Source organism: Porites lutea, chromosome 7 (assembly GCF_958299795.1).
Source record: "Porites lutea chromosome 7, jaPorLute2.1, whole genome shotgun sequence".
NCBI classification, from domain to species: Eukaryota; Metazoa; Cnidaria; class Anthozoa; order Scleractinia; family Poritidae; genus Porites; species Porites lutea.
Window position 1 is genome coordinate 12,106,237 of NC_133207.1, and position 26,992 is coordinate 12,133,228.

At 40.2% G+C, this 26,992-nt stretch overlaps 1 protein-coding gene across 1 annotated transcript; it reads right to left on the bottom strand.

The window, feature by feature from the left end:
* Positions 1–26,956, bottom strand: LOC140944268 (uncharacterized). The gene is made up of 3 exons (XM_073393403.1): positions 26,794–26,956; positions 21,900–22,178; positions 1–968 (listed from the first exon to the last, which is right to left on the bottom strand). The coding sequence occupies exons 1-3, from the start codon at positions 26,849–26,851 to the stop codon at positions 754–756; spliced, it is 552 nt and encodes a 183-aa protein (XP_073249504.1). The 5' UTR covers positions 26,852–26,956; the 3' UTR covers positions 1–753.
* Positions 26,957–26,992: the final 36 nt, after the last annotated feature.

Below are 26,992 nucleotides of genomic sequence, written 5' to 3' on the forward strand. Positions count from 1 at the left end.
TTATTTTAATTGGTTTTCATTTCAATAGATACTTCATTACACAAGTTTGACTGGCGCCGTTTGTCTAGTTTATTTTGCTTCGCCGCTGTAACTTGAATAGAAGAATTGAACACTGACATTTGAAAAGACTCAGACTGTAATGAAGATGGAGTTAATTTTGATGGCGCAGTCTGTGGTGCTATTTTCTTCGACTGAACTATTGATTTCGGTTGAGAAAGGAAAGAAGTGGAATCTGACGCCCTCTGACTGGTCAAAAATTGAAAGCCTAAGAACGTCATGTTTTGAGTGAAAGTTAGCCTGCGAAAACATCCGTTTCTCCACGCTCTTCGCCGCTAGGGACGTTTCGCGCGGACGTTTCGCGCACGTTTCAGTTCCTCCGCGCGAAACGTCCCCAGCGGCGAGAAGAGCGAGGAGAAACGGATGTTTTCGCAGGCTAAGTGAAAGTATCAGATGATACCAGCCGCCGAAACAAAACCACGTTATTGCTCTGAACGTCTCCTAGGTAACATAGTGGGCTCTAGCCGGGAATAATTTGTACGGACACTAACAAAAAACTTTACAGCTTTACCTTACCTAACCTGCTGGGCAGGTTTTTGCCGGTGGAGCCGTATGGCCTGATGAGGACATTTTGGAAATTAAAAATATTCCTTTGCCCTTAATAAGGGTTTGTTGAAGCGTGCCCTTTCAGTTTCCGAGGTATTTAATGTTTCAGTTATGTTCGATGAGTTTAGCCCTGATTCTTTGAGAACTTCGTTATTTTTTAGGCTGCTTATGTAGTAATGATATAAAACAGCTGACTTCATCGTTTTTTCGTATAGACTGTGAAGTTCCTTTACTTTCTCTCTTGTCTTTGCTAAGGGGACGAGTTGGAGCTGGAAATCTCATAGGAGCTCGAAGAACATCTGCTGCACATCGTATTTGATCTGCTACGCTTGCCAAGGCTCTCTCTCTTTCACTCAGCTGAAAATCTGAGGAACAAATAAGGATTATCTTTCATTAGCCATGTTAGCATATTGCTTCAGCCGGTATTCTCGTTCCAGGTTGCCAATCACTGCAATCGCGAAAGATCTCGGCCTACGTCGGAGAGGGCTGAACTCTGTCTACTCAGCTGACTTGCTAAACGTAGCGATCAATATGGAAACCGTACTCGAAAAAACTACCCTATAGAGTATGTTCGGCTCACAAATGGCCCTGAGCGGTGCAGGCTCAGCCTGTGGAGGTGCCAATAACGACCAACCCCTCGGGTCGGGAACGCTCTGTCTTGAATAGTCAGTGTCGTTCATTTGAGGGTGTTCAGGCACCTCTATTCTCAGTTTCTTTGTCTCATAGGCGCCTCGAATTACAGATTAGGTTTTGCGCGTTGCATTTTGATTTTGGGGCCGATCACCGTCCTGCTTCAGTCATTAGGGACTTTAAGATAGGTCACTACGGTCGCCTGCGACGGTTGGATAGATGCTAGGTCAAGCAAAACACGCGTGACCTTTTACAGTCGTCCTTCTGGGACGGTATGTTTTCGCTGGGTTTCTCGTCGTGAAGACAACGGTGAAGACCGGTAAGAGTTCATCCGTACTTACTGTTACTTGTCTTGTACTTGTACCCAATGGGTTAAATATGCGTTGGGTTGTGTTTATACTGATTTACCTATCGGTGAACTGAAAAAAAAAAACAAAAAACGAAAACGTCGAAGTTCGTTCAAGACATAACTCCGCTCCGCTGCAATTCGAGACTTCTTGTTTTCTACCTAGAGTCGTCCGCTATGGCAGAGGAAAATTGCCGAAAAGAAAGGTAACAGTGTGATTTTAGCCGTCTTTTTAAACATAAAACTGTATTTGTATCAAGAAAAGATTTCTTTAACACAAACGGTGTTGGCTTAGGAGAGGAAAGTTCAAAGAAAAACATCGACTAGCTTTGAAAACTAGCTAGCTTTAATTTGTACTCTTATTCTTCTGATTCGTATTCTTCCTTTAAAATGGAAACTCTTCTTCAGTAATTGAGCTTTCTGCGAAAGAAATTACAAGCGAGTTTCGCACTTTATCAAAAGACATATTCTTCACCCTCCTCTGTTTTGTTGTCCGAATCTTAAATGAAAATTTTCGCGCCTTTTTACCGTCATGGCTCCAGGCCGCCAGTATACGCATTCATCCGTCCCAGGCGACCGTCGTGACCTATCTTAAAGTCCCTACTTCTTCAAGGTGGGTTGCATGACTTAAAAACTGAAACTAAGGACTGCTCAGACTTCGAACTTCCACCAGTAGTAGCTATAATGCATCGAATTGATCAAATGAAAGTTGGGCGTTTGAATCATTTAGCATGTTTTAGGAACGCCTATTATAATTTGCAACGGCTGAGCCGTTCAGTCCACCTGGCTCGGCCGAGACTTTAGACTTCGATATGGCACTGATTCAGACGCCGATCTCTTGTCCTATCTAATGCATCGTGAATTAAATGTTAAGGATTTTTATAACGAATTTTCGCGACGTGACAGATAAACAACAAAACCAGGAAAGAAAGATCAAGAAACTAGCGACTACACGCACATTCGTATCCAACAAATCACTCTCAACATACTTGTCTTGACCGGAATAGAAAAAGCTTCATCCACAAATTTTTTTCTCAAGCTACACGAAACCTGCTCAGACACACGGCTCCATTTCTTTCAGCAACAGAACACGAAGATCTCATCTTATAGTCTGACATACAGTGATCAAGTGATCAATTCATGGTAAAATTCACTTTGGTTTGCAGCGATGAGGCATCAAAAGCCGCTTGACTTGAACTATTTACCTTTTTTGTTATCTGCTACAGTTGTTCTAGCATCTGACCGCTTGAAGGTGTGCTTCATGTTTTTGTTGATCAACAATTCTCGATGCCCTTGATACAACCGCAAAACCTCTCGCCATTTAAATCGTTTTATCATTGTGGAAAAAGGGGGCTCCGAATTCTAGCCGTTCAGTAGATTTTGTGTTAGAAACGAGGAGTGTGCACGTTGAAAGTAGAAAATCGGGTTATAAAATTCTATTAAAACACGGCGCAGTGCCCTAACGAGGTTTACAGGCTGGAAACTGCAACATAATTGGAAACCAAAAGTACTGCTGGAAAGCGAGTATTGCTCACATGAAAAAACTGTAAAATCGCGGTCATGTTGAAACGCAGACCATGCAGACTGCAGACTGCAGACTGCAGACCGTGCAGACTGTGGAGACTGTGCAGACTGAGTGTTATTTTTTTTTTACTTGTACCTTAATTTTCTAGTAAAATTTTTATCATAGTTTCCTGCTTCCTCTCATTATGTGCACTGTGCATCACCATCATATCTGCACTGAAGTGTACCTGAAAGGGTCATGGGTAGGAAATGAGAAAATCACGGGCTCATGTTTACCGGGAGATGTTTCGCGTGCTTTCAGCGCCGCTTTCACGCAGGAGCGAGCACAATGGAGGAAGGTAAGCTGTTTCTTTCTGTAACTGTATTATATTGCCGCGATTATTTATTTTTTTAGTAGAAGAAGCTTTCTCAGTTTAAGTGACTTAAAATAAAACCCTTTTCGGCTTCCTACAACGGCTACGAGAGAGACATTTCCTCAATTTCGTTGATTGTCGATGATCGTCTTTGGTTTCACTCTGCAATTCAAACCGGTGACTTGCCGTCATTTCTTCAAATCTTGCAGATACCGATGTCATCATTGTTAGCTCGGGATATCAAACCGAGACGTTTCAGAGACGGGCCTTGCTTTAAAATGTGTAAATAAATCAACGGTATATCTACCTAAAAATAAATATTCTGATTTCCACGTGTTTGGCGGTTCCGTAAGGTCCGTAAGCGAAGTGGAAGAAGGGCAGCGACTTGAAACTTCTCATAGATAATATTCAATGAAGATTAAGACAAAATATACCTAAAATACACGGCGGGGGATCTAGTTCAATGTGCATTAAAACCCCCTCCACATCTTCGAGTTGTACAAATAAAACTTTTGTTACTAATGAAATATTTAGTTTTGGAGCTGCATAAACAAGAACCATGATACTCTAACAAGATTGTCGGTTTCAAACAACAACAACAATAAGCTTTATTTGCATGACAATAACAAAGTATTACAGTATTGCAAAAGCTACTTGAAATTACTCATTGATTCCTCACGCCAATAAGGGATAGTGAATGCATGGAGCAAATACAATTGTCGATCCCCGAGGGGAAACCCGCCCAGAAGGACACTATTGAGAATCGAATAAAAAAAATACATAAACAAAAGTCTTACCCGAATCTTCCGAGCTAACAAAGATGACATCGGTATCTGTAAGATTTGAAGAAATGACGGCAAGTCACCGGTTTGAATTATAGAGTCAGGGGCACCCAACGGCAATTTTCGGGAAAATATCTGTTCGGAAGACGATTTGGGATCTAGAGTTTTCGGAGCATTTGTCGTAAAATTTCTTGCTTGCCTGCCTCTCCTTAACCTGAGATCAGGCCCAATTTGAGCGGTTCTCATACATTCTCTCTAACGGCTACCGCTGAAATTGGGCCTAATACAAACTATTACAAGTTTATGCTCGTTACGGCCAGATTTTGGCCGTAACGCTGATTGGCTGTTAGAACAATGCCACAAGATCTGATTGGCTGTCGGAAACGCCGGAAGTTGAAAGCGCTTATTCCTCGCGTGGTTGTTTTCGTGAATGATTCGTCGTCGGCGGAGAGAAGGATCGATTTTGGTGTCTTTTTTATTGTTTTATGGTCTTATGGTAGGAAAATATACCCTTATATGTGCCATGGAAATTTAGACAATTCATGTGGTTGTTCATATCTTCTCAGGTTTGCTTTATTTACGGAAAGTGAGTGTATCGCGGAGTTGAATCTCTCTGCAAGTTGTTGACCGCTAACAAGCTGCATTTTGATTAACAGATAAAAGCTATTTTTTAAGTCAGTCTGCATTTTTCCCACGCGTGAAAAATTTGCATACTAGAAAAACAAGCAACGGAAGTAGTTCTGATTGGCTGATTCGGCAAATGTCAATCAATCAAAAAAGTGGGCGGCAGACATTTCGTTAAAGGTTTGTATCAGGCTGTCTTTTCGTTTCGTCTTGCCCGCCGTAATGTAATTTTCAAAGCGAAACGAAAATAGAGCCTGATCTCAGGTTAGCCTCTCCTAGGATTTTCGAACATCGACAAAATGGTATAATTACCCATTTTTAACGGATTTTGACCCTGAAAAAGGCCACCTAGAATTTTCGGGAGCCTTTTGCCGGCTGAAATTTTCGAGAAGGTAAGTTTTTATCCCTATAATTTTCGGATCACTAGACTTTCAGCTAGGAAATCCGAACAGATGAAAAGTTTTTAGGGGATAAAAATATGCCTATATTTACCGTTTGAATACTAAAATACGTTCAACAATGCTATGTTAAGTGGTTTTGAACTATATCCTCGTTGGGTGCCCCTGTAGAGTGAAACCAAAGACGATCATCAACAATCAAGGAAATTGAGGGAATGTCTGCTCGTTGTAGGAAGCCGAAAAGGGTTTTATTTTAAGTCACTTAACCTGAAAAAGCTTCTTCTACTAAAACAATTTAAATAATCGTAGCAATATAAACACAGTTACAGAAAGAAACAGCTTACCTCCCTCCACCGTGCTCGCTCCTTCGGGAAACTATAGTAAAAATTTTACTAGAAAATTAAGGTACAAGTAAAAAAAAAATAACACTCAGTCTGCACAGTCTGCACAGTCTGCAGTCTGCATGGTTTGCGTTTCAACATGACATGTAAAATCGCCCTATGTAATGGAACATGAGGCAGTCTTGAATTCTGGATTTCACACCGTGGATTCCGCATTCCAGGCACTAGATTCCAGTCATTGTCAGTGGAACTTGGATTCTAGATTCTAATTGTTAGTGGGATTCCGGATTTTTTGAGCTGTATTCCGGATTCCAAAGCCAATGATTCCAGATTCAACAAGCAAAATTTTCCCGGATTTCGGATTCCACAAGCAAAAATATCTTACTTCTGGATTCCGAAATCCGTATTCCCTTACATGAGGCAAGAAAATAAAATTGCGGTTTCTTTCGTCCAATATGGCGCGCGGTTTTGAAAATGTTCGCGAGATTATTTCATCCTTGGAGACACAGGAGCAATCCGTTGGGTCTGTAGAAATGGCTTGACTTTCGTCGCGCCTTTTCTCCCGACTCAACTTGCCTGCCCCTGGGTCTTCGATTGACGGAGAGAGATTATTTCGGATTAAGCAAGAGAGGGGTCAAGAGAAGGCCTCGAAAAAACGTTTAGCAGGAGCTGTTTTAATAGCTGTTGTAAGAAAAACCGAGAAACCAAGACAGAACGAGTTCTTGACGATTTGAAAATGCCTAAACTGGAAACTCAGTCGCATGAGTTGCCATTGAAAGAGACTCGCAGGTCTGAAAATGTTTTCGCGATTATTCTACTCTGAGTGAGTCATCAAGGCCTTCATCAAAAAGAAAAGAATTAAGAAGCAGAGACGAAAAGTAACGTGTCAGTGTGACTTGGAAAATGACGGTGTATGACATTTGCAGACAAATGACACCGGAAAACGACCAGTCTGGTACAATCAAGCGGTACGGCGAGGCAAGTTTGTCGGTTTTTTTCCTTTCTGCGGTTCATTGCATAAAACGAAAGGAATCCATGTTGCCGTGGGTCTGTTCAGTAGTAGATCACGGAAAAAAAGTGGTGAGTGAGTGAGTGAAACTAAAAACTTGATTTTCCCACGGTAGTTTTATGAAATAACTTTGCAACAAAGTATCTGTTCTCCCTAAAAAGCCTTGTTTAATGAATTGAACTAGAGATACATGTCGCAAAAATCTCGCGACGCTGTAAAGGGTCAGCAGTGAGAATAAAGGGAAACAAGCCAAAGGTAGCAGACTATTCGCAGTCCCCTTATTTTTTCGAGACTCGTCAAGATATAGCGCGTCTTACCGTTAATGGCGGCCATCTTGATTTTCAAATGTACTGAGGGGGCGGCCGTCGGGGATTATAGCTCCAGGGGGAGGGGAGCGAAAAAAAATAGAGGGACTGCAATAACATCACTGCAGCTCGCGTTCACAGAGCACGTTGTACCAGAAACGCAGTAGCCTGAATTTCATCCGATTACTTCGAGTCGTTATTACTCCCTCAGTAGTCTCAGTAACGTCTGAATCGACCCGCCGTTAATGCCGTCCAGTGACGTCACTACTCCTTGACCTTTGCTTTAAGGTGACTCGACCCAGTATTTTTGGGGGGGTACCATCCTACTTTAAAGCTCTCTGGTATCCCCACCTTTACTTTTATCGTAAGTCTAACAAATAGAATGGATAACATATAGATCAATCTACAATATAACATAAAATTTTGGGCGATCGGAGTAAATGTCACGTGGTTATAATGCCACGCCCCTTTGAGGTCTGAGTCGAAAATCTGCTGTTGCCGGCATTTTTTCGTGAAAATCTCTCGGCTACACATAGTGCGCATTAGTGCCTTACGCTGAACAGAGTTTCACCAAAATCGCAAAGACCCAATTCGAGAAATTCAGCGGTTTCGAAATTTAGGTCATAATTTATGCGAAAATGATAAGCAAACTTTACACGGATTATATCTAATAAACTATGAGATTCATCTCTTTATTTTGGGTATCGTTATAACAGATGGGTCCTTGCAAGTCAGCAAAACGCTTTAGGGCCTTGTAAATGAGCGCGATTTCGAGCAAAGCAAACATATAGAAATTATAGTTTTCGCTATTTGTTGACGTTTGTCAGCGTTTAAGAGTCCTTCTCACGAAAAAAGCATTTTCTTAAAAATTCGTAGTTTTTTTTCCTTCAAATTTTTTCAGGGCCACAATTGATTAACTAACTACCCGGACTCTGAATTTCATGGTCATTGAAAAACTGTGACATTATCTTTTATAAGCCCAAACTTCTATAAATCAAACTCGGTCGCAATCACACAATGAAATAAACACACACACGGAACACTTAGTTCAAAAACACAATGATTTGCTTTGATTGAAAAGAAGCTATTTGGTCCTTAACGAAGAAAAAAAACAAGGAGACAAGAAAGAAAAGCTAACAGAATCATTACACTTGACGGTAAAAATAGCAAGACGGTCGAATTATAACATTGATCTCAGAGAACTTCGCGTAAACATAATCACCGGCCGCCGAAACCACAAAGCGGCTCTGAATGAAAAACCTACCGACTCTCCGCAATGATTCTTCATTCGCAGTTCAATTTAGCATTTCAGTTTCGAAGACAAGTGCAATCCCGCTAAAATTTTTCATAATTATACATAATTATGCGAATGTTTAGCAATCGACCAATCAAAATCACTACCCAGGTTTTGGGTAGTGAGTGACGTCACTGGACGGCATTAACGGTCGGTCGATTCAGATGTTGTTGAGAGGAGAAAACGACTCGAAGCAATCGGATGAATTTCAGGCTAGCAACGCAGGCGTTTGTTTGGTCATTAGACAATGTATGTTAATTTGCGTTGACAACAGGTTTAGTTTAAGTTGCCCCTATTTTTCTCGCTTCCTCCCAAACCGTCCCCGTCCCCGTCCCCTAAGTAGTTTTGACACTCATGCAAGATTCCAGCCCGCAACGCAAAGCAAAAAAAATGGACAAATCGATATACAATAAAGAAGGAAAGTGAATGTCGCGGGGATTGGAACCTTTGCATCATTAGACTGCTAGGCCTTTCCCAATTGTGCTCGGCAATTCAGTTTTGAGCAACTTTTGGCGTTTGGAGCAACTTATCGATTTATCGTGATTTTTGCCGATTTCATCGATTTATATCGGAAGATACATCTCTCATCAAGAAATGGAAACTGAATTGATGCAAACAGTTAATTTTTTGACATATGAGTTGCAATTAAGAGTCAAAGGATCAAACAATTATCATTTTTTAAAAAATCGTCAAAAAAATCCATCTTTTCTGTAAAACCAGGTTTAAAATTTTTCTCGGATGGCTGATATTGGCCAGGTTTGTAGGTGCCCAGTTTACGCTGCGATCTGTCACTGTGCAGTTCTGGGTGAAGTTACATTACCGAGTTTTGTTTTTTTTTTTTTCAAATCAATACATAAGATTCGGCGAGGGTAAGAGGAGGAATGAATTTGCGGAATGGCATGTGGCATGGCTTGCGGAATGTAAAATATAAAAAATGGCGCAAAGAAATAAATTAAACTGAAAAGCATGGAGCGTCTTTGCCGTGCCTTTTCTCGACGCCAATTTCATTGAGCAACTGCTTTGCTGATCCATTTATTACTGCTGGCTCAAACCAACAAGGCAGAGCAGAAAGTTGCGATAAGCTTTACTGCATTCGTGTCTGTGTAATACTTAATTAATACTTAATTCATTTTCGGTGTTTTCGACGATACTTTCTCTTTCTGCCCACCATAGTCAAATGTCTACACGCTAAAGCGAAAAGAACGCTTGTTGAACGTGAACCCATTAAAATCATGAAAAATCGATAATATCGATTTGACACAGCAATATGGTTTATCTATTTCCGTCATCAATCGATAAAAATGGTTTGATTGCTACCGAGTTTTATCGATTGACTACTCTCGAATGTAAGTGTCGCCTTGTGACGCCGACAGTCTGCATCTCACAGACTACATGCACTTGAAATAATAAACAACGTTTTGTTGCTTTACAATTGGAGGTTTATGTTCCTTTGGTTTGAATTTTCCTGTGTAAACAGGCTGGACATCAGCATCAATCTCAGTGTCGGATTCAGGGATAGGGTCCGGGGGCCCGGACCCCTATATCAGACCTGACGCTCGTTTGAGACCGAAATTCTTACATCGACATAGACTACGAGTAGTCCCCCATTTTTCCTCAGGGATAGTAGAGCGAGCGAACCGCAAGCGCGCGTGAAAATCACCCCACGCGAGAAAAGGCGACACGCGTATCACCTTTTCTCGCGTGGGGTGATTTTCACGCGCCCTCGCGTTTCGCTTCCTCTACTATCCCTGAGGAAAAATGGGGGACTACTCGTAGTCTAACATCGACAGGATCCTATATCACTTTTCAACTGGATGATTTTTTGATGAAACGCGCGTTGCATCTTGCCACTAAACTAAATTCAAGAGATATTCAAAAATGTAATTATTTTTGGCTACCCTCCTATGAAGGCGACGAAATCTGTACAATCTTTCTTACCAAGCACAAGAGCAGGATATTCCAAGGGTGCATCCTTTGAATGGAATTCAAGTACACGGTAAGGGGCCAAGGAATGGAGAAGTAATTTGCCACAGAAAAGTTCAACAGTCCTTTCTGAACCAAAGTTAGGACACCCCCGCCCCACTCCCGATAACCCCTGGGCTGGTGTCTTACGCGTTCTCTGATTTCCGGGCTTTGAAAGGTAAGACAATTCTGACTGGAGCATCTTGTTTATCGGATACCTGTTGTTTAGGACAATATCTTCTATAAATGAATATCTACTGATGATGATGACGTCTACCGTTTTCGAGGAGTATCAATTATAAAATTCACTTAGTTTGATTCTCGTCTTGTTTTCTTTTACTTTGATATTTACTTGGTTATAGTGATTGATTTTACAGCTACACTCTTTTTTGTTCTATAAGAGTTTATTTCATAAGACTATCGAGGCTGAAATTTGCAAAATTTTAAGAATATTTAAAGAATAAACCCGAGGCTAAGATTTCGAAAAGGATGATTATTTTGAGTGATAAAAATCTGAAAAATGTGTTTTTAACGTAGCCGTATCAAATTATTTCTTCCTCTCATGGCAAAACTACCCAAGAAAACGAAGAAACCTGCACTGGTTATAGCCAAATGTTCAGTGCTAGTGACAGTTCGATGAACGGTAAATGAAATCCATATCTATAGTATACAGCAAGAAAAAAAATGAACAAACCGCAAAAAGTATATGATAAATCATTTCTCTTTCAATTATAATTCAAGAATAATACAAGAATATTTTCAGGCTAAAATCGGCAAAAAAGTAAGAACATTCAGCCTGGCCCCAAAAAACAACATTCTTTTATTAAAAAGAGTGTAATGTTTTTAGTTTTTTTCTTTCGAGCGGTAGATTATATATTATATTAAAGATGAAACAACAACAACATGATATTAATTTGAGGAGGACTCGGAAAAAAAAATCCGAGTCCCAGATGGGATTTGAACCCACGACCCTCCGTGATCTAGTCGGATGAATCATCCGACTAGATCACGTAGGGTCGTGGGTTCAAATCCCATCTGGGACTCGGATTTTTTTTCCGAGTCCTCCTCAAATTAATATCATGTTGTTGTTGTTTCATCTTTAATATACTCACTTTGGAGGTTGGTTGGCCGCATCTTTGATATGCTTTAAGGTGACAGCGCGATGCTGTTAGTGAGTTCTTCACTTCTTGTGTGCCTATCATTACTTGGCTGTGTAGCCGCGTGATGCGGTTCCAGTCGAGACCCACAAATTGGCCCTTGCTCACCATAGAGTCTCCAGTAGCTCAAGTGGTTAGAGCATCCGACTAGATCACGGAGGGTCGTGGGTTCAAATCCCATCTGGGACTCGGATTTTTTTTCCGAGTCCTCCTCAAATTAATATTATATATTGCATGGAGAATTCTCTGTTCTGTAGGTGTTTCCCGGAAGAGGGCACTCCCTTATTTGGCCTTGACGGTAATGTGCCACTGAGCAGGGCATGGATTTCATGGTCTTGGAACTGAATCCTTTACAGGAATGTGACGGTTGGATGTAAGCAGTGTACATTTGTAGTACCAACAATTTTTTTTTACCAAAAAATACAATTCTACGATGTTAGTTTGAAAAATTACTTAGTTCTGTATGCGAAACGAAACGAATCAGGGTCCTAACATACAGTTTTTCTTACGTGTAAGCAGGGCCTGGATTAACGTTTGAAGGCCTCGGCGGCAAAACGTTACCCAGACTTTTCTTGAGTACATCCCTCGGGTGCGATGTTTTTCTTGAGATTAGAGAGCACTTTGGACTGGCGCGCGATCCCGGGGGGGGGGGGGGGGGGGCACTTGGGTATTTTTTGGGTGGGTATGTGCCGCCCGGGACTCCAAATTGGCTCCCCGTTCTAAAAAAAATTTCCCCTAAAATTGATACCCCGTTTTAGAATTCGCCCTAAAACTGATACCCCGTTCTAGAAATGGGCCAATTTTTTATACTCCGTTCTAAGGTGCAAAGAGTACAACAGTTTGCTTGTTAACGCATTGAACCGTAATTTTAAAAGCAATCTGTCCTTGAATAATTTCAAATGGCTGCTTACAAAACTGGAGCTTTCGTGCGTTCGAAATATTATACCCCGTTCTAGAAAACGCCTCTGAAATGGATACCCCGTTCTAAATCAGGAGCTTCAAAATCGCGACCCCGTTGGGCAGCACATACCCGTATGGGTAATGTATGGGAGTACCCCCCCCCCCGGGCGCGCGATGTCCTGTAGTTCCTCCGTTGGATACAACGGATACAACTGATACAAATCACTTTGACTCTGAAGATGACTACCGCACAGGTCGTCGAAACGTCTGTCACTGTCAACAACAAAAGTCCTATTCAAAACTACGTTCACCCAGACGATCATACTTACCCTCCTTATGAAATGACTCCCGCGTTCAAACTTTCACAATAACAGTCTATGCGACTGCTCTGATGTTTGTTGAGGCAGCTTCCCCGGAAAACACCCTCTATGTCTCGTTCGGCCATGATATATGTCTTAGTGTCCTGCCTTGAGTATTGCTGACCACCCACTACTGATGCTATCACTTAGGTAAGATCCATATCTATCTCACTTTGAAAATCAAAAACGCCATTTGAGAAATCAAGCGCAATAAATTTTGGAAATCAAAGATAAGCCGTAAATTCAAAATGAAACACTAAAACGAAAAAAAATATTTTTCTTTCCTTCAAAGACAAAGTATCAAAATCAAGGAACACAAGACAAGAATCAAAATAAGTGAATTTTATAAGTGATACTCCTCGAACAAGATACACATCAAATTGGGTAAAAGATATTTAGTGAAAACTGTATAGTGAGTAAATCCCTCATGGGCCATCTGCTTAGGACTAATCTAACCCTTTTCTTTAGTTTGGTTTATTTTTTTTTTTACTTCATTCAATAAGGGCTCTAGCAGCTAAATTTCAGACAATTAGCTGGTAAGTATTCGTATAAAGGCAACGAACCACTTTCTTAAAATCTTCAGAAGTCGTTAAATAAGCGTGAATTCGTCAATATGATTCAATCTCCGTTTTCTAGGTACAGATAAAATATATTGATTGATTGATTGATGATATCTTAGGTCTTTTTAGGTTTGGTAATTTTTTTTGCCCAATTTTTGTAATTAAGGTTGTTCGGGGGAGGGGTGGGGGGCGTCCGGCGCGTCAGGAGGGTTTTCTGGGGGTGTTCCAGGTCTGTCCCTGATTTTACAGACACCCCTTTGAAGTTGGTGGCAATGTACTTACCATAATTTTTCAAAGGCCCTTCTTGAGGGGCTTATATTCCGAGGGGCTTATTTACGGAGTGAAATTTGCGTTTCAAAATCGATTGGGCTAGCTTGTAGTGGGAAGGAAATTTACCATTTTTGCTTTGTTTTACTTTGTATTCAAGGGGAAATTCCAAGTACAAGCCCCCCAGGGGTCTTATATTCGGAGGGGCGATTTAACGGAGGGTTTTTTGCGTTACGATTTTGGGGGGCTTTTATTTTAGGGGGCTTATTTTCGGAATTTTACGGTATTTCAAAGCCAGTTTCCGTCTTAATTCACTCTCGGGTTCAACGGCCGTAGAAGTAAGGAGCTGAAACCATTACCATGCAGTTTTTTATCCGTCGGTCATATCGATCGGTGGGAATTGGAAAGGACCAATAGAGAGGTGAAGTGAGACGTGACGTTACCATGGTAGCAAAATTTTTGGATCACAACAAAAGGGAGCTTAGGCAACAACGACGGCGACGGCGACGGCAACGAGAACGGTAAAAAAAGCAATAAGTTTATATTAGTAAAACAACAACTTTGCACATGCATCACGCTTTTTTGCACATTTTTTGGTCATCGTTGCACGACTGCGACATGAAACTTCCTAATTTCACGTGCCCGCTTTGCGGAGCAGGTGAACACAACACAAAAAGTTTCTTTTTCTTTTTCTAAACTCAGATACGGTCCTTTCGGATTCAATCCAGAAAATTTCGCCCACATTTCACAAATTAAATAAAACTGAATAAGATCGATGAAGTTTGAAACGGTGCGAATTTAGCTTTTAAGTGAATTTTCGGTTCCCGTGGTGTCATCCAAAAATGTTACTACCGTGGCAACGTGACGTAACGACTTCTCCTCTATATTCATTGTGGAGCGTAGCCTTTCGTCAAAATGAAAAGGCAATAAAAATATGACTTTTATCTTTAATAAATCTTCTACCCTGCTTCTACCTAATAACAATATTAATATTTCAGGAAAATGACTCGCTAAGAAAGTAATTTTGCGTCCGGTATATTGTATAATCATAACGATAACAAAATTGTCAAATGTGGTTGGCTATCAACTGTCCTGATTTAAGCCTTAATAGGACAGTTTAATAGGACAGTGCGCGTCATGCCTAAGTAATTGGACAGTACGCGCCATCACGCGCGCCCTTAAGTGGCTCTTTTTTCACTGCTAGCAAAAAAAATTGGAATTTCTCGTTTTGAAAAAGAGCCTTTTTTCAAAAATTTTGTTTAAGTTATGATGAATTGGTAACAGAACTTCGTGTCGTCCAATTCGGTCTGTAATCATACTCGTGATTAAACAAATCGGACTCCCGCTACGCGGTCGTCCGATTTTGTTAATCACTCATATGATTACAGACCCAACTGGACTCCACTTAGCCCTGTTACCATTACTAATAAGTAATGATATTACAGATGTAGTATGGAGAAAAAGAAAGCAATGAAAATATCCTCACAGGACCTTAATCCCACGGATTTCATGAAACTGCTAACGCGGTCCCTACATACGAGCTTTAAACCCTGAAAGAGGGCAACCTTTTTCGAATTGATACAATTTGACACAAATAATATTGAAATAACTAAATCTGGAAAACTTCGTCCTGGAGTTTTGAATCCAGTAACGTTTTTTGTCTTATATCTTCTATTCTTTAAAAGCCTGTTTACTATTTCTAACACCAAACAGAGAGGGCTTTCGAAAGCTAAGTCATAGCCCCTCAGTGATCTTCCTACAGCCACTTTCCACTCCCGCAACTGAAGGCAGCTCAGAAACTAAACTTGTAGTCAGATACGGGAATGATAATGATTAACAGCTATTCACCAAAGTGGAGCGGGTGAATTGGGGGTGGTTGCCGCTTTGTGACCACCACTACTCTCACCGAGTCTGAGGTGACATGATAATTATTCTCAGAGCTTAAGCTAGTATATACAACACAAGCTGAATACCAAGCAAACCGAAACAAAACTTTATCAACATGAAAAAATTTCTTTAATTTGTTCACAGGGTCCAGAGGAGATGTGTTTGTCGTTAAAACATCAAAACCCGTCGAAAACCTCTGAAAAAATGGGTTATTTTGATAGCGTTACAGTTTCGTTACACATTCTATATACCGCAAACCAAGAGACTGACGGCTCGCAAGATCGGCTTAGATTTCAAGGTGAGACTAGGTGAGACTTTGAATACGTCATTCATTTATTCACACGCAACTCCTCTGGACCCTTTGATTTGTTCGGCTTTGAGCGGCCAGTAACGAGGAAACACGACGCAGAAATATCTCGGAGAATGGAGCTGCGAAGCCATGTGGGGAATGAAAATGGTGCCTTTTATTCAGCGCTCGCTTCGCCGCTCCAGTTTGCTGATCGATCCTGATAGATGCTTTGAAGTTCGCGAGGGGGAAAATAGCCGGCGTACAAAGCCAATATTTTAGTTCTGCCACGACGGAAAATGCCATTGAAGAATAAAATACATTCCAAAAGCGAAAGCACTATAAAGAAGCTTAAAGAGGACCGTATATTGTGTTGGGGTTTCGAGGACATGGAGAAATGAGGAAGAATTTCCGAGCAAAATGAGATATTTAGGAGCCTGCTGACCTCGACAATCCGCCGAGACTTTCCTGATAAAAACAAACAAGCGACGACTTCCAGCCAATGCCAAACAACTACACTGTTCGTCCAGCCGGCCGCGGAAAGAGTCCAAACAAAGCCAGGCAAGTATTTTTTTCATGTATACTATTACTGCGCTTTTCACAAACATGCGAATTCTCAAGTTCAAAAGCCAACTGACGATTGCCTTTTTTCACTGCCGTCAATCATCTTAACGAACCTCTTAGGAAACAAAACTTTACTTAAAGGGTTCAAAAGGTCATGGATGATGATATGTGATTGGTGGATTTCGATCCGTTTTGTGTGTTTCTGTGTTTCAAGGTTCGTAATTATGATTGAAGGCAGCGAAAAACGCAATTGTGAAGGCGGCTTTTGAGCTTTAGAGTTCGCATGTTTGTGAAAAGAGCAGTAAAAAGTACTCATACGAATTTTCTCGTTCAATTTGGAATTTATTTGCACTCGTGTGTTTTTCAAAAAGCTCAAATTTTGATAGTTTTTAAAAAACATACTCGTGCGATTTATATACTCGTGTAAATAAATTTCAAATTGAACGAGAAACGTCGTATGGTAGCCTGCGCAAATACGCGGGAATTTTACAATCTTGCGGGCCGTGTCGGCGTGCCCCGTATGTTCAAATGAAGTCAAATGATATGAACGAAACGAGTGAATTCAAACGTTCCACGATTGAGTAATAAATTTCAATGTTTTTTTGATCCGACATTTTATGTCAACGAAAAAAGTGCAGTTCAAGTCATTTTTTCTCCTCTTTCTTTACGGCTGGTTGGAGGTGATTTGGCTAATCACCTTCGATCCAATCAGCGCGCGCAAAAAGCACTTTACTTGTGTGGTATATATACTTACACTCATGAGATGGGGCAACACTTTTTGAATTGATACAATTTCACATTAAAGGCAATATTAACAAATATTTACCAACGTTATCAAACAATTAAGAGTAACACTATCGAATGTTATACTTCTGAAAAGAATATAAGAAAAAAATTTTGATTTCAATATTGAATAGGACACTTGACTCGGAAATAAGTAAAGTTAACTACTATGAGTTCAGTAATAACCGGGTTCAATGGTTTTGGAATACATGTCAGATACATGTCTGTTTAGTAGAAGCTTCACTTGTATGTTGTTGGTCACCATCCTTAGAACTTCTACATGGTTTCTTTTCATGGACAGTCCCTAGAACTTGAAAAATTTTCAAAGGTAAGGGCCACGTATTTAAAGTGCCCGTAACCTAAAAAAATTCATTTCTTTGATTGAAAGTGCACATTACCGATTAACATTTGAACACGTGCAACGTGATTTTTTTTAGAATTGTTCAGAAACTTTCAAATTTGCCGTCACCCGCCATTGTTTAAAGGTAAAACATGCCAGTAAGATGCATCGCAGTGAGATACAGTCAACATAATAAAAATTCTAAGGGTTATAAGAAGTTTAAGTAATACGGAACCTAACACTCTCCCTTTACCGAATTCTGAGGTCCCAACGAGTTATTTTTTATTGTTTTCAACTCAGGAGTTTCTGTTTTCAACTCTATCAATAGGCCACTTGCACTAAGAGGTCACGTGACCAATGCTTCCTTTAAACAATGAGTTAGAATCTTGCTGACGCCGAAAATTGTTAGAGCACACAAAAATTATCTTACACCCGAGATTTGAGAGGAAACGCATTTAAGGGAGATATTTTATGGCAGTTTGATTTTTTAGGAAAGTCGTATGATTTGTATTGGCCGCCATGTTGGAGGGCATGCTTTTGCCCTCCAACATGGCGGCCAAAAATACTTCTTGCTTATATCTTGTTCAACGTTTCTTAGTTACGCTCAGATGTGCTGTAAACGTTATCACATCATCTTTTCTACATTTTCCTTGAAGTTTAAGTGCAAAATTTGTGTTCAGAGAGAGGTAATTCATAATTTTAAAAATCACATTTTGGTCACGTGACCATTTACGAACTTATTCATTTAAAGAAAATGGTGCGGGTTTGAAAAGCCAAATCACCATTATTTTATTTAAGATATGACCCACTAATCGTTTTTCGAAGGCAAAATCATATAACTTTCATTTTCATAAAAGCGATGTCACATGTCTCTTAGTGCAAATGGCCTATTATTACTGTGTTAAATTCTTTTAGAAGAGGTAGAAACACTTTGAGGTCTTCAATTTGTTGTGTGTTGGTAAATTTTGCTTTGACACCATCTTATTCCTTATTATCCGTTGGCAATTTCCCAAAAGTAACAGGCGCCTCAGCTCGCGAGGTTTATAAATTTGTCGCGCCTCGTGCGTTGATCGCACAGCGAGGCAGAAACTCGAGTTGCGAATATTTCTACACATCTATTGGGTGTCCGCAGTTGACGTCATCCAGTTGTGACGTCAGGGTGCCTTCTAGGGTTGCCAGGCGACGCTACTTTAAGTGCGAATGCAAATCATGTTTATTCAAAACACAGGTAACCCAGGCTCACTATCTGTGTCACGTACGGGTTTCACATGACATGAGTAAATAAAGAGAACATATGGGGCGAAGTTTAGGTCTGGAAATTTGCTAGAAAATGGAAATAAAAATCGATCAAACTTACCATGTCGGGAGTTGTTACTGTCCTTAATATGCACACAAAGTTTCGGGGAAAAAAGTCTCTTTCATCTTTCCTACATATTTGGAGGCGACTATTTTTCCCGAAACTTTGTATGTATAGTTACTCATGTTATATGAAACCAATACGTGACACAAATACTGAGCCTGGGTTGCCTGTGCTTTTTCCCGTAATGTACCTTTGAATTCATGTTACACCTAGGCGAACCAACGATGAATTGGTTCTTTCCCTGCCGATCGATGTGACCGATAATGATCAAATCAGCTCCGTGTATCCATCGCCGAGAGTGAATTACGACCGAAATAATGCAAAATGGCTTTGAAATACGCCTTTAAGCTAATTTTCCTCAAATGGATATTAGAATTCAAAATAAATACCGCTCCACCAACTTCAAACAGCGTTCACGGCAGAGAAAAATGCTTTAAATTTTAGTGTAACAATTATTCAGGGGCGTGGCGCAGTGGTGAAGGATCTAACTATAGATGGTTTTCACAGCGACGTCATCAAATTGTAAAGTCAAAATAGCGAGGTTTTACGAATTCTTATTTACACTAGGTTGAGAATAAATAAAAAGTAAATTTATGTACAAGTTTCCATTCCCGTAGCATGTTTCATTTCGAAAGTACAGCAATTTGAACTTACGAGTTTTCACAGTGCGTGACACCAAAATAGGAATGCTGTCTTGTTGAAAAAAAGTCTCTCCTCTTGATTTTCCGCAGTATAACCTTTTCAAGTATAATATGTTTATGCGCACATATGCTAGTTATCGAGTGAAAAGAAAGAGCTTTTATAGGAAAAGTGAACTCCAGGTGTTTTTTTTTAATTTCCGGCGGCCACATTGGTGCACCAAAACAGTGCACCAATATGGTGTCTCCATACAAAGCTCTACAAAGGTGCGTGAGACGTTTCGGCAAATAACTCAGAAACTGTGGGCGTCAAAGACCTGAGACTTGGAAAAATTGTTCCAAAATTAGTCTTTTATAACATTTCATTTTCTTGGCTTTTTCCACTAGACGCGTTTCCAATTTATTTTTTTGTTGCGTGACAGTGAAAACGATCTATAGCTAAGATAGATCCGATTCGGAGGGAGCAAGTTCGAATTCGAGGCAAAATCCTACTTTTACAATTTGTACATTTTTTTTTCTTTTTAGTTTTTTTATCATTTTTTTTCCTTTCGCTTGTTTCCCTTTTTTCTCACTGCTGATCCTTTGAAGCTTCGAGAGGATGTTGCGATAACGTATTTCTAGTATAATATTTAGGGTGTGTTCCTTTCGGTGAATCCAAAAACGGATTCTAGATCGATCTTTAAACGTATTTCGCGTTCCTTTTGGCAAGTCCAAATCCGGATTTCTGATCTGGTGAATCCTTTTTGAAAAAGAATTCATTGGATTTGAAATCCGAAGAATCCAAATCCAGATTAACGGATTAGTGATCTACGCTGTTCCATTTTCAGTGGATCCGAAAATAGTCAGATGATCCAGCGGTATTTCAGTATTCCCCCAGATTTTCCTAGTTGCTGCCATTTACCGTACAACGTCTGAAAACACTGGAAGATTGTTCCTGGTACCTTAAAATATCCGTGTAATAACCATTTGTCGCGAAAGATTGCTTAAAAACACAAATAAGTAAAAGGGACAAATGAACTGCTATCTAACTACAAAACTCGCTTGCAGACGAGATAGGCACTCGATCGTGTGACATAAAAAAATCCGAGCTTCGAAACTGGATTAAACTAAGCCAACAACGTAACCTTTAGATAATTTTTGAACTTAAACGCGCTCCTTTTTTGATCTGTTATGTTCCGTCGTCGCTATTCGCACTGCCGACCACAAAACTCTGCACGGTATAATCGCATAACTTGTCTAACAGTAGAAAACACGTCATTCGTTGAGAGGCTGTCATGAATATTGCACGCGTTTGCGAAAGGTTATACACCTGTCACTGGAACCTTCCCCCCCCCCCCCCCCCCACTCCGGGGAGGTGTGGGGCATTAGCCATGAGGCAAAAAACTGCCATAAGGCCCCATGTTAAGTAACACTTTTTCTTTTTCTCTCAACACTCAAACCAAATGAGGATAAAGTCCCCCGCCCAAGGGGAGGAGAGGCGGGGGGGGGGGGGGGGGCGGCAAGCTCTGTCTCAGTAAGCCCCATTGTTAGTTATTAGTTAGCTAGAAAAGTGAGGAGCATGGTGTGGAGAGTGGATCCTTACAGGAATCGATCAGGACGAGAGAGAGTGTGAGAGACAGACAGCAGCTGTGCACGCTTCATAAAACCACTCTCCTTCTGGCACACTGTCCCTTTAATTCACCAAACTAAACAAAAATCTGTGAAAAGCATTGAAAACATTTAAGACAACTAAAAAAGTACAAGCATTGTTGGAATTCAGTACGAAAAACATTTGCAGTGAGTTAAAACAAAACTAATTTTAAGAAAGAGCCTGGAAAAATTTAGATAATTTGACAGGAGCACAGTTTTGGATTCTCCAACATAAATAAGCCAATTGTATTCAAAACAGGCGCAGAAATCAAGAATTCACAGGTACTTTAAAGACATTTTACTTAAAATAGTCAAAAATAAATCAGGACATCGCGATGAAATTCCGGAACAACTGAGGTAATTTAAGCTGAACTATATATAAGATAACTAAATCACTGAACACAAATCAATGCAAATGTAATAAAAAACGACGTATAAACACAGATGTGCTATCCTTTTTAAGCAAATATTTTAGTAAATTATCTGGAAATCACCTTTTTGTCGTCCGCCCATCTTGAGCTCGTTTGTCCAAAAATGGCGGGATGAAAAAAAATGCTTTGCTCGGCCTTGAGCCTGGGAACCATTCTCTTGCTCCATACTCCTGTCTTACCTCGATAGAAAAATTTTGTAATTCCCAACCCTACGGCAAAGGAAAGAACTAAAATGAACTAATCTCCCACCCCTACAAGCAAGGCAACTCTGATATTAAAATAGGTTAATTCCCCATCCCTTCGGCCAAATTAACAGGGCAAAGCCCGCAACACACCCCCAGTAATACCCCATATCTCCCCAGGGTGGGGGTTTCCAGTGACAGGGGTATTGCCAAGGTTACAAATCCCATTTCGAATTTCACGTTCCTTTCGACCGCAAAATCCAGCAAATCTAGGATCAAAAATCCGTTTTTGGATTCGCCGAAAGGAACACACCCTTAATAACAAAATGCATAATTTGCTTAACCATTATTAATGCCAGTAGTTGAATTCCAACCTGCAGCTTACCTTCAGGTTGGCTCCGTGGATCAGTTATTTTCCCACCATCCTGAAAAGAACAGTTACCATTGTTATGTAACTTGTTACTTTCATTTGATTCTGCAGCCTGGGTTGGACCTGGAGGACATGGAAACTTCATGCGTCGCTTTTCTGCTTTATCAATGATACCAGCTTCTTCATCATCTTGGCTATTTGCAGTGGCTTGGCAGTCAACTGTACTCATATTACAAACTTCAACAGCTGGAGTTATTGTCTTCTCAAATATTTCTTCATCTGAATCATACGCATCTAAACAAAATGAGAGAATAGGAGACTAATAATTAGTCTCCTACTCTCTCATTTAAGTGTAACTTACCTCCTCTCAGTCTGAACATGACAGTATGATTAATAATTAATATGCAATCATACTGTCATGTTCAGACTGAGAGGAGTTAAGTTACACTTAAATTGCTGTTGACTAGGTGCAGGCCTCGACATGTTTTTACATAAAGGGGTTATTTAACTGCGGCAGGATAAGCTAAGATGGCAGAACGCTTGACTGCAGAGTGGCTGGTCACGAGTTTCATTCCTAGGGCCAGACCAATACTCAGGGTCTTAAAATAACTGAAAAATGAAGGGACTGCCTTTGCACTGCAAGCAGCTAGACCTTTACGTGCCTCAGATGACCACATTAAATGGTGGTCCCATCTCCAGTGTTGGAGACATAAAATTTAAAAAGTGTCTCCATGTTAGTAATTGCATGCTACATACATTGACAATCAAATAAAGTGCTTTAGTTATTTTATTTAGTTTTTGTTATGAACTGGAACTTCCAGGAAAATAGGTCTGGACAGTCAGAAAATAAACTAAACCAAAAGCAGCATCAAAGCAAACAATAATGTCTTTTTAATGAGTAAAGGTCAGATGAATTAAAAAAATTGTCAAGTTAAAAGAGCTTAATAAAAATGGTCCACTTATATAGTCCTAATATATAGTCCAGAAACCGCTTAATGAGTGAATTGTGTCGTTATTTAAGCATGGTGAACATCATTCTTGAAAAGATCATTTCTAGGTTTAACAGTACAGGAAGGGGCAGGGGAAGGGGCATCGGGCACTTTTTTTTACCAGCCTTTCAAAACTTTATCAGGTCGATTAGTTTTCAAAAATTTACTTATTTACACATTATGCGAAGCCTCAGTTGTTCAGCTATGGATGGATTGACTCAGAAAGACTTGCTTTCCCCATCTCTATTGCTAGGAGCTGACCATTTAACTTTTTAGGGGAGGGGGTGGGTCATTTCTGATAAAAAAATATTGCAAACAAACTTGGAGCAACTTGCTGTTAACAACAGTCCTATGTAAAAAATTCAGGACTACGCTAAACTTGAAATCATATACAGTGGAAGCCTGTTAATACCAGGTAAGTCCACCTTCGGGCATGAAAATTTGGTTGTATATTTTTAATAGGGAGGTCATATTAATAAGGTTACAGGGTCACATTAAGGTGTAACATGCCTTAAACATCTACTGCACATAAATAACTTTAATTTTGCTATAACTCAATCTTTTTACAGTTATTTTTCAACCTTACAACTGCAATACATTGCAACTTAATGATGTAACTATACAAAACCGATCAGTACACGGGAAATGGGAAATACCCCTATGAGCCATTCTCTCCATATTGTAGCTTACTTGCAACACGTTAAACAGAAATAGCAAGTTCAAACAGTTTTGAAAAAGTCTGTCTTCACTAAGCTTCCTCACCAGCCAATTGAACAGGTCGTATTAACAGTGTAATTCTATAAAGAAAATAAGGACTAAGAAACTCCAAAAGGTGGTGGCCTCGTTGGTCATAATAATAATGGAGATGGCTGGATTATGGTAACCAAGTTTCCAATTAAGAGAATAGGTGGATTTTTGGCGAGACCACAAAAAAAGGTCGTCCTAAAGTGGCGGTTGTATGGTGGCGGGGTTCCACTATCAAATGACTATTATATCATTCAGAAACTGCTGATTGAGAAGCTTTTGTGCTCCAAGCTGACTTATAGACAAGGCATATAATGGAACATTACTTTAAGAGGGTAACGAGGGGTCAGACCCTGAGGTGGAGCCTCCCCATACAAAACTTTGTTGTGGACCTGGGGCTCTCTTATATTGATGGATCTTAATTGCATAATTTGGGCACCCATCGGTCAAGTATTGGTCGACACTATCACCTGATACTCCATGGACATGTTGGCTGACATATCAACCCACTCTCGATCGCTTCATCGGTCAATTTGTTGACTGACATGTTAAGTGATAGTTGACCAAGAGTGGACCAGTATGTTAGCCGAGAGTGTTGGTTGGGTGACATTGTATGTTGATTGATAGTTGGCCAATATGTTGATCAATAGGCTACCAACATTTGGCTGATACTTGGTCCACTATTCTTCTGGAGGTTTATCAATTTTCTCTCTTTTTTTAACCTAGGTTGATTCTCAATTTCCTTTGTCTCCTAGCCCTAATTCATGAACAGTTTGGGTTAGGAGACAAAGGAAATTGAGAATCAACCTAGGTTAAAAAAATTTAACCTGAAATCAGATTTGACCTGTACCATCTCAAATTTTTGTTGTTGCATTGTCCATACAGTGATTTAAGAGGGGCTTTGGCAGTTTTAACCAGTCTAGTGTCAAGAGTTAGGATTATTGCACGTGTCTGCATGATTTTTTTGTTCAAACATTAAAATACCTCATTTATTGATTGCACACTGCACTGTGTCAAATGAAAAATGGTCGAACCTGGACATGCCAGAAGAATCAATCTAATCTTAGAAGGCTGTGTACTTTGATGTTTATTTCATATTTCTAGATTACAAGTCTTTGAGTGATCCTCAGTATACCCCATTGTAGCCACATTTACCTGCAAAATGACTTCTGAGCAGTGACTGTAGAAATTCCATACTGATGAGGCACCATTACCCATACCTGGGTAGTGCCTCTGATTAGCTGGGGTAGATTTCCCATGTGGCATGACCAACCAGAACAGCTACCCAGATCTGGGTAGTGACAACACCATCAGTATGGAATTTCTCCAGTCATCAAGTCAGACTTAATTTCGCTGGGAAACCAGTGGTAGTGCCGCAAAATGTAGGCTGTTTTCTCAGGCCATGGCACCAGCTCCCCCATTCTGATTAATTGGCAATTTTTCCTCGAGCCCAAATGGGCTCTGACTCCATGATCAGGGCAAGAGGAATAATTGTTTTAGTGAAATCCAACTAGTCAGTCAAAAATATCGAGAAGAACTTTAGCTAGCAAAACACGATTCAGCCGCCATTGTTTTGGTTTTCAAAGCTGGCGCTGTAACATACAGCCTGGTAGTAGTTCAACCAATCAGAATGCAGCATTGATAATAGACCACTAGTTGGATTTTACTAACACAAATTATATCATACGACCATCCACTGATATCCCACAGACAATTGACAGTCACTACATTGACTGGGTGTCGACTGGTATAATTTGGCCAAGTACTGACCGGTGCTGCTTAGTTAACATATCGGTCAACATATTGACCAACATGCGGTCGAGTGTAGGCTAACATATCAACCGATATGTCACCCGATACACCAGCTGATATATCGCTCCAGTAACAACTGACATATTAGATTGCAAAACAGTCTGTTTTTTTTTCTCAAAATCGGTTTAATAGTGCAAGAGTCTCACGTGCTCGAGCTAGCATGTCTCACTCTCTGTTTTCAGCCTCTCACCAGACCTAATTTTCTTTGACTGCTTGCGCGTACTTGAATTCGCAAAAATACAGACTGTCGTGCAGTCTACTGACATATCCATCGAAATGCCGACCGGCAGTCCACTAATATGGCGATTGAGGGTTGGCTGATATGTCAGTCGACATGTTGACCGAGTATCGGCCGATAGTGTAGACCCATACTCGACCGAGGGGTGCCCAAATTACACAAGATCCATAAAATTGTTCTTAATATGTCAGATAATAAGAAAAAAACATATTGGAAACATAATTACAGATAAAAATAACTCTTTATAATTGAAGAGTTTTCCTAAAAGTGAGTATTTCTGTCAGCCTATATAATTGGAGGAAACTTGCATGGTTAACACTGTAGCACTAGCTTCCTGTCTCGGCACCCCTAACTATAAGCTTAACTTATATGTACCCGACAAATTTGATCTGGATCCTATAAATTACTGCCTTACGAGAACGTAAACAATGTGAAGCTTTTAACTATTATTGATTATCTTACTTCTTCTGTTACTATAGCCTCTGTTTCGACATAAAATACCGTAAAATTCCGAAAATAAGCCCCAGGGCTTACATTTTTCAAAGGCCCTTTTTGAGGGGCCTATTTTTGGACGGGCTTACATACGGAAGGAAAATTGCGTTTCAAAATCGGTTAGGCTTATTCTCGGAGGGAAATTTGCGTCTCAAAACCGATTGGGCTAGCTTATAGTTCGAAGGAAATTTACGTCAGAAATTTGCAGAAAGGTTTTATTGAAAGTCGCCTTGAGGACGTAGACCTTTGTAAAACGCAGCCATGCAAGTACTTTGTCTATATGGACCAAGGAAATCCAAGCCGAGAGTAAAGAGTGAACTCTGCAAACAGCAACAAACTGTAACACTTCTGACTGCAATCATTTGGCACACGTAATACAAAAACATGTTGCTTTGTTACTTTGTATTTGTCATGAGGGCAATTTCCAAGTACAAGCCCCCGCGAGTTTATATTCGAAGGGGCGATTAAACGGAGGGTTTTTGGCGTTACGAGTTTGGAGGGCTTATATTTGGAGGGGCTTTTTTTCGGAATTTTACGGTACAGTATGGAATCACGCCACTAGCCAAGTAATAGCCGAGAAATGAAAAAAACTCAAGCAGAAACAATTCCACCAGCAAACAACGATTTAAAATACCTTGTGAAGGCGTTCTTTCGCGGGTTGATTCAGACTCTATCGGGTCGACGAATTTCATCCTCTCAGATCGATTTACTGACTTGCTGGTGTGGTACTAACGTTTCGAAACTTGTCTTGACAACTGAAATGTAGATGTAGATGTAGATGTTTTAAAGGCAACTTTCAAACCGGAAACACACCCTCCCACGCACGTCATTGC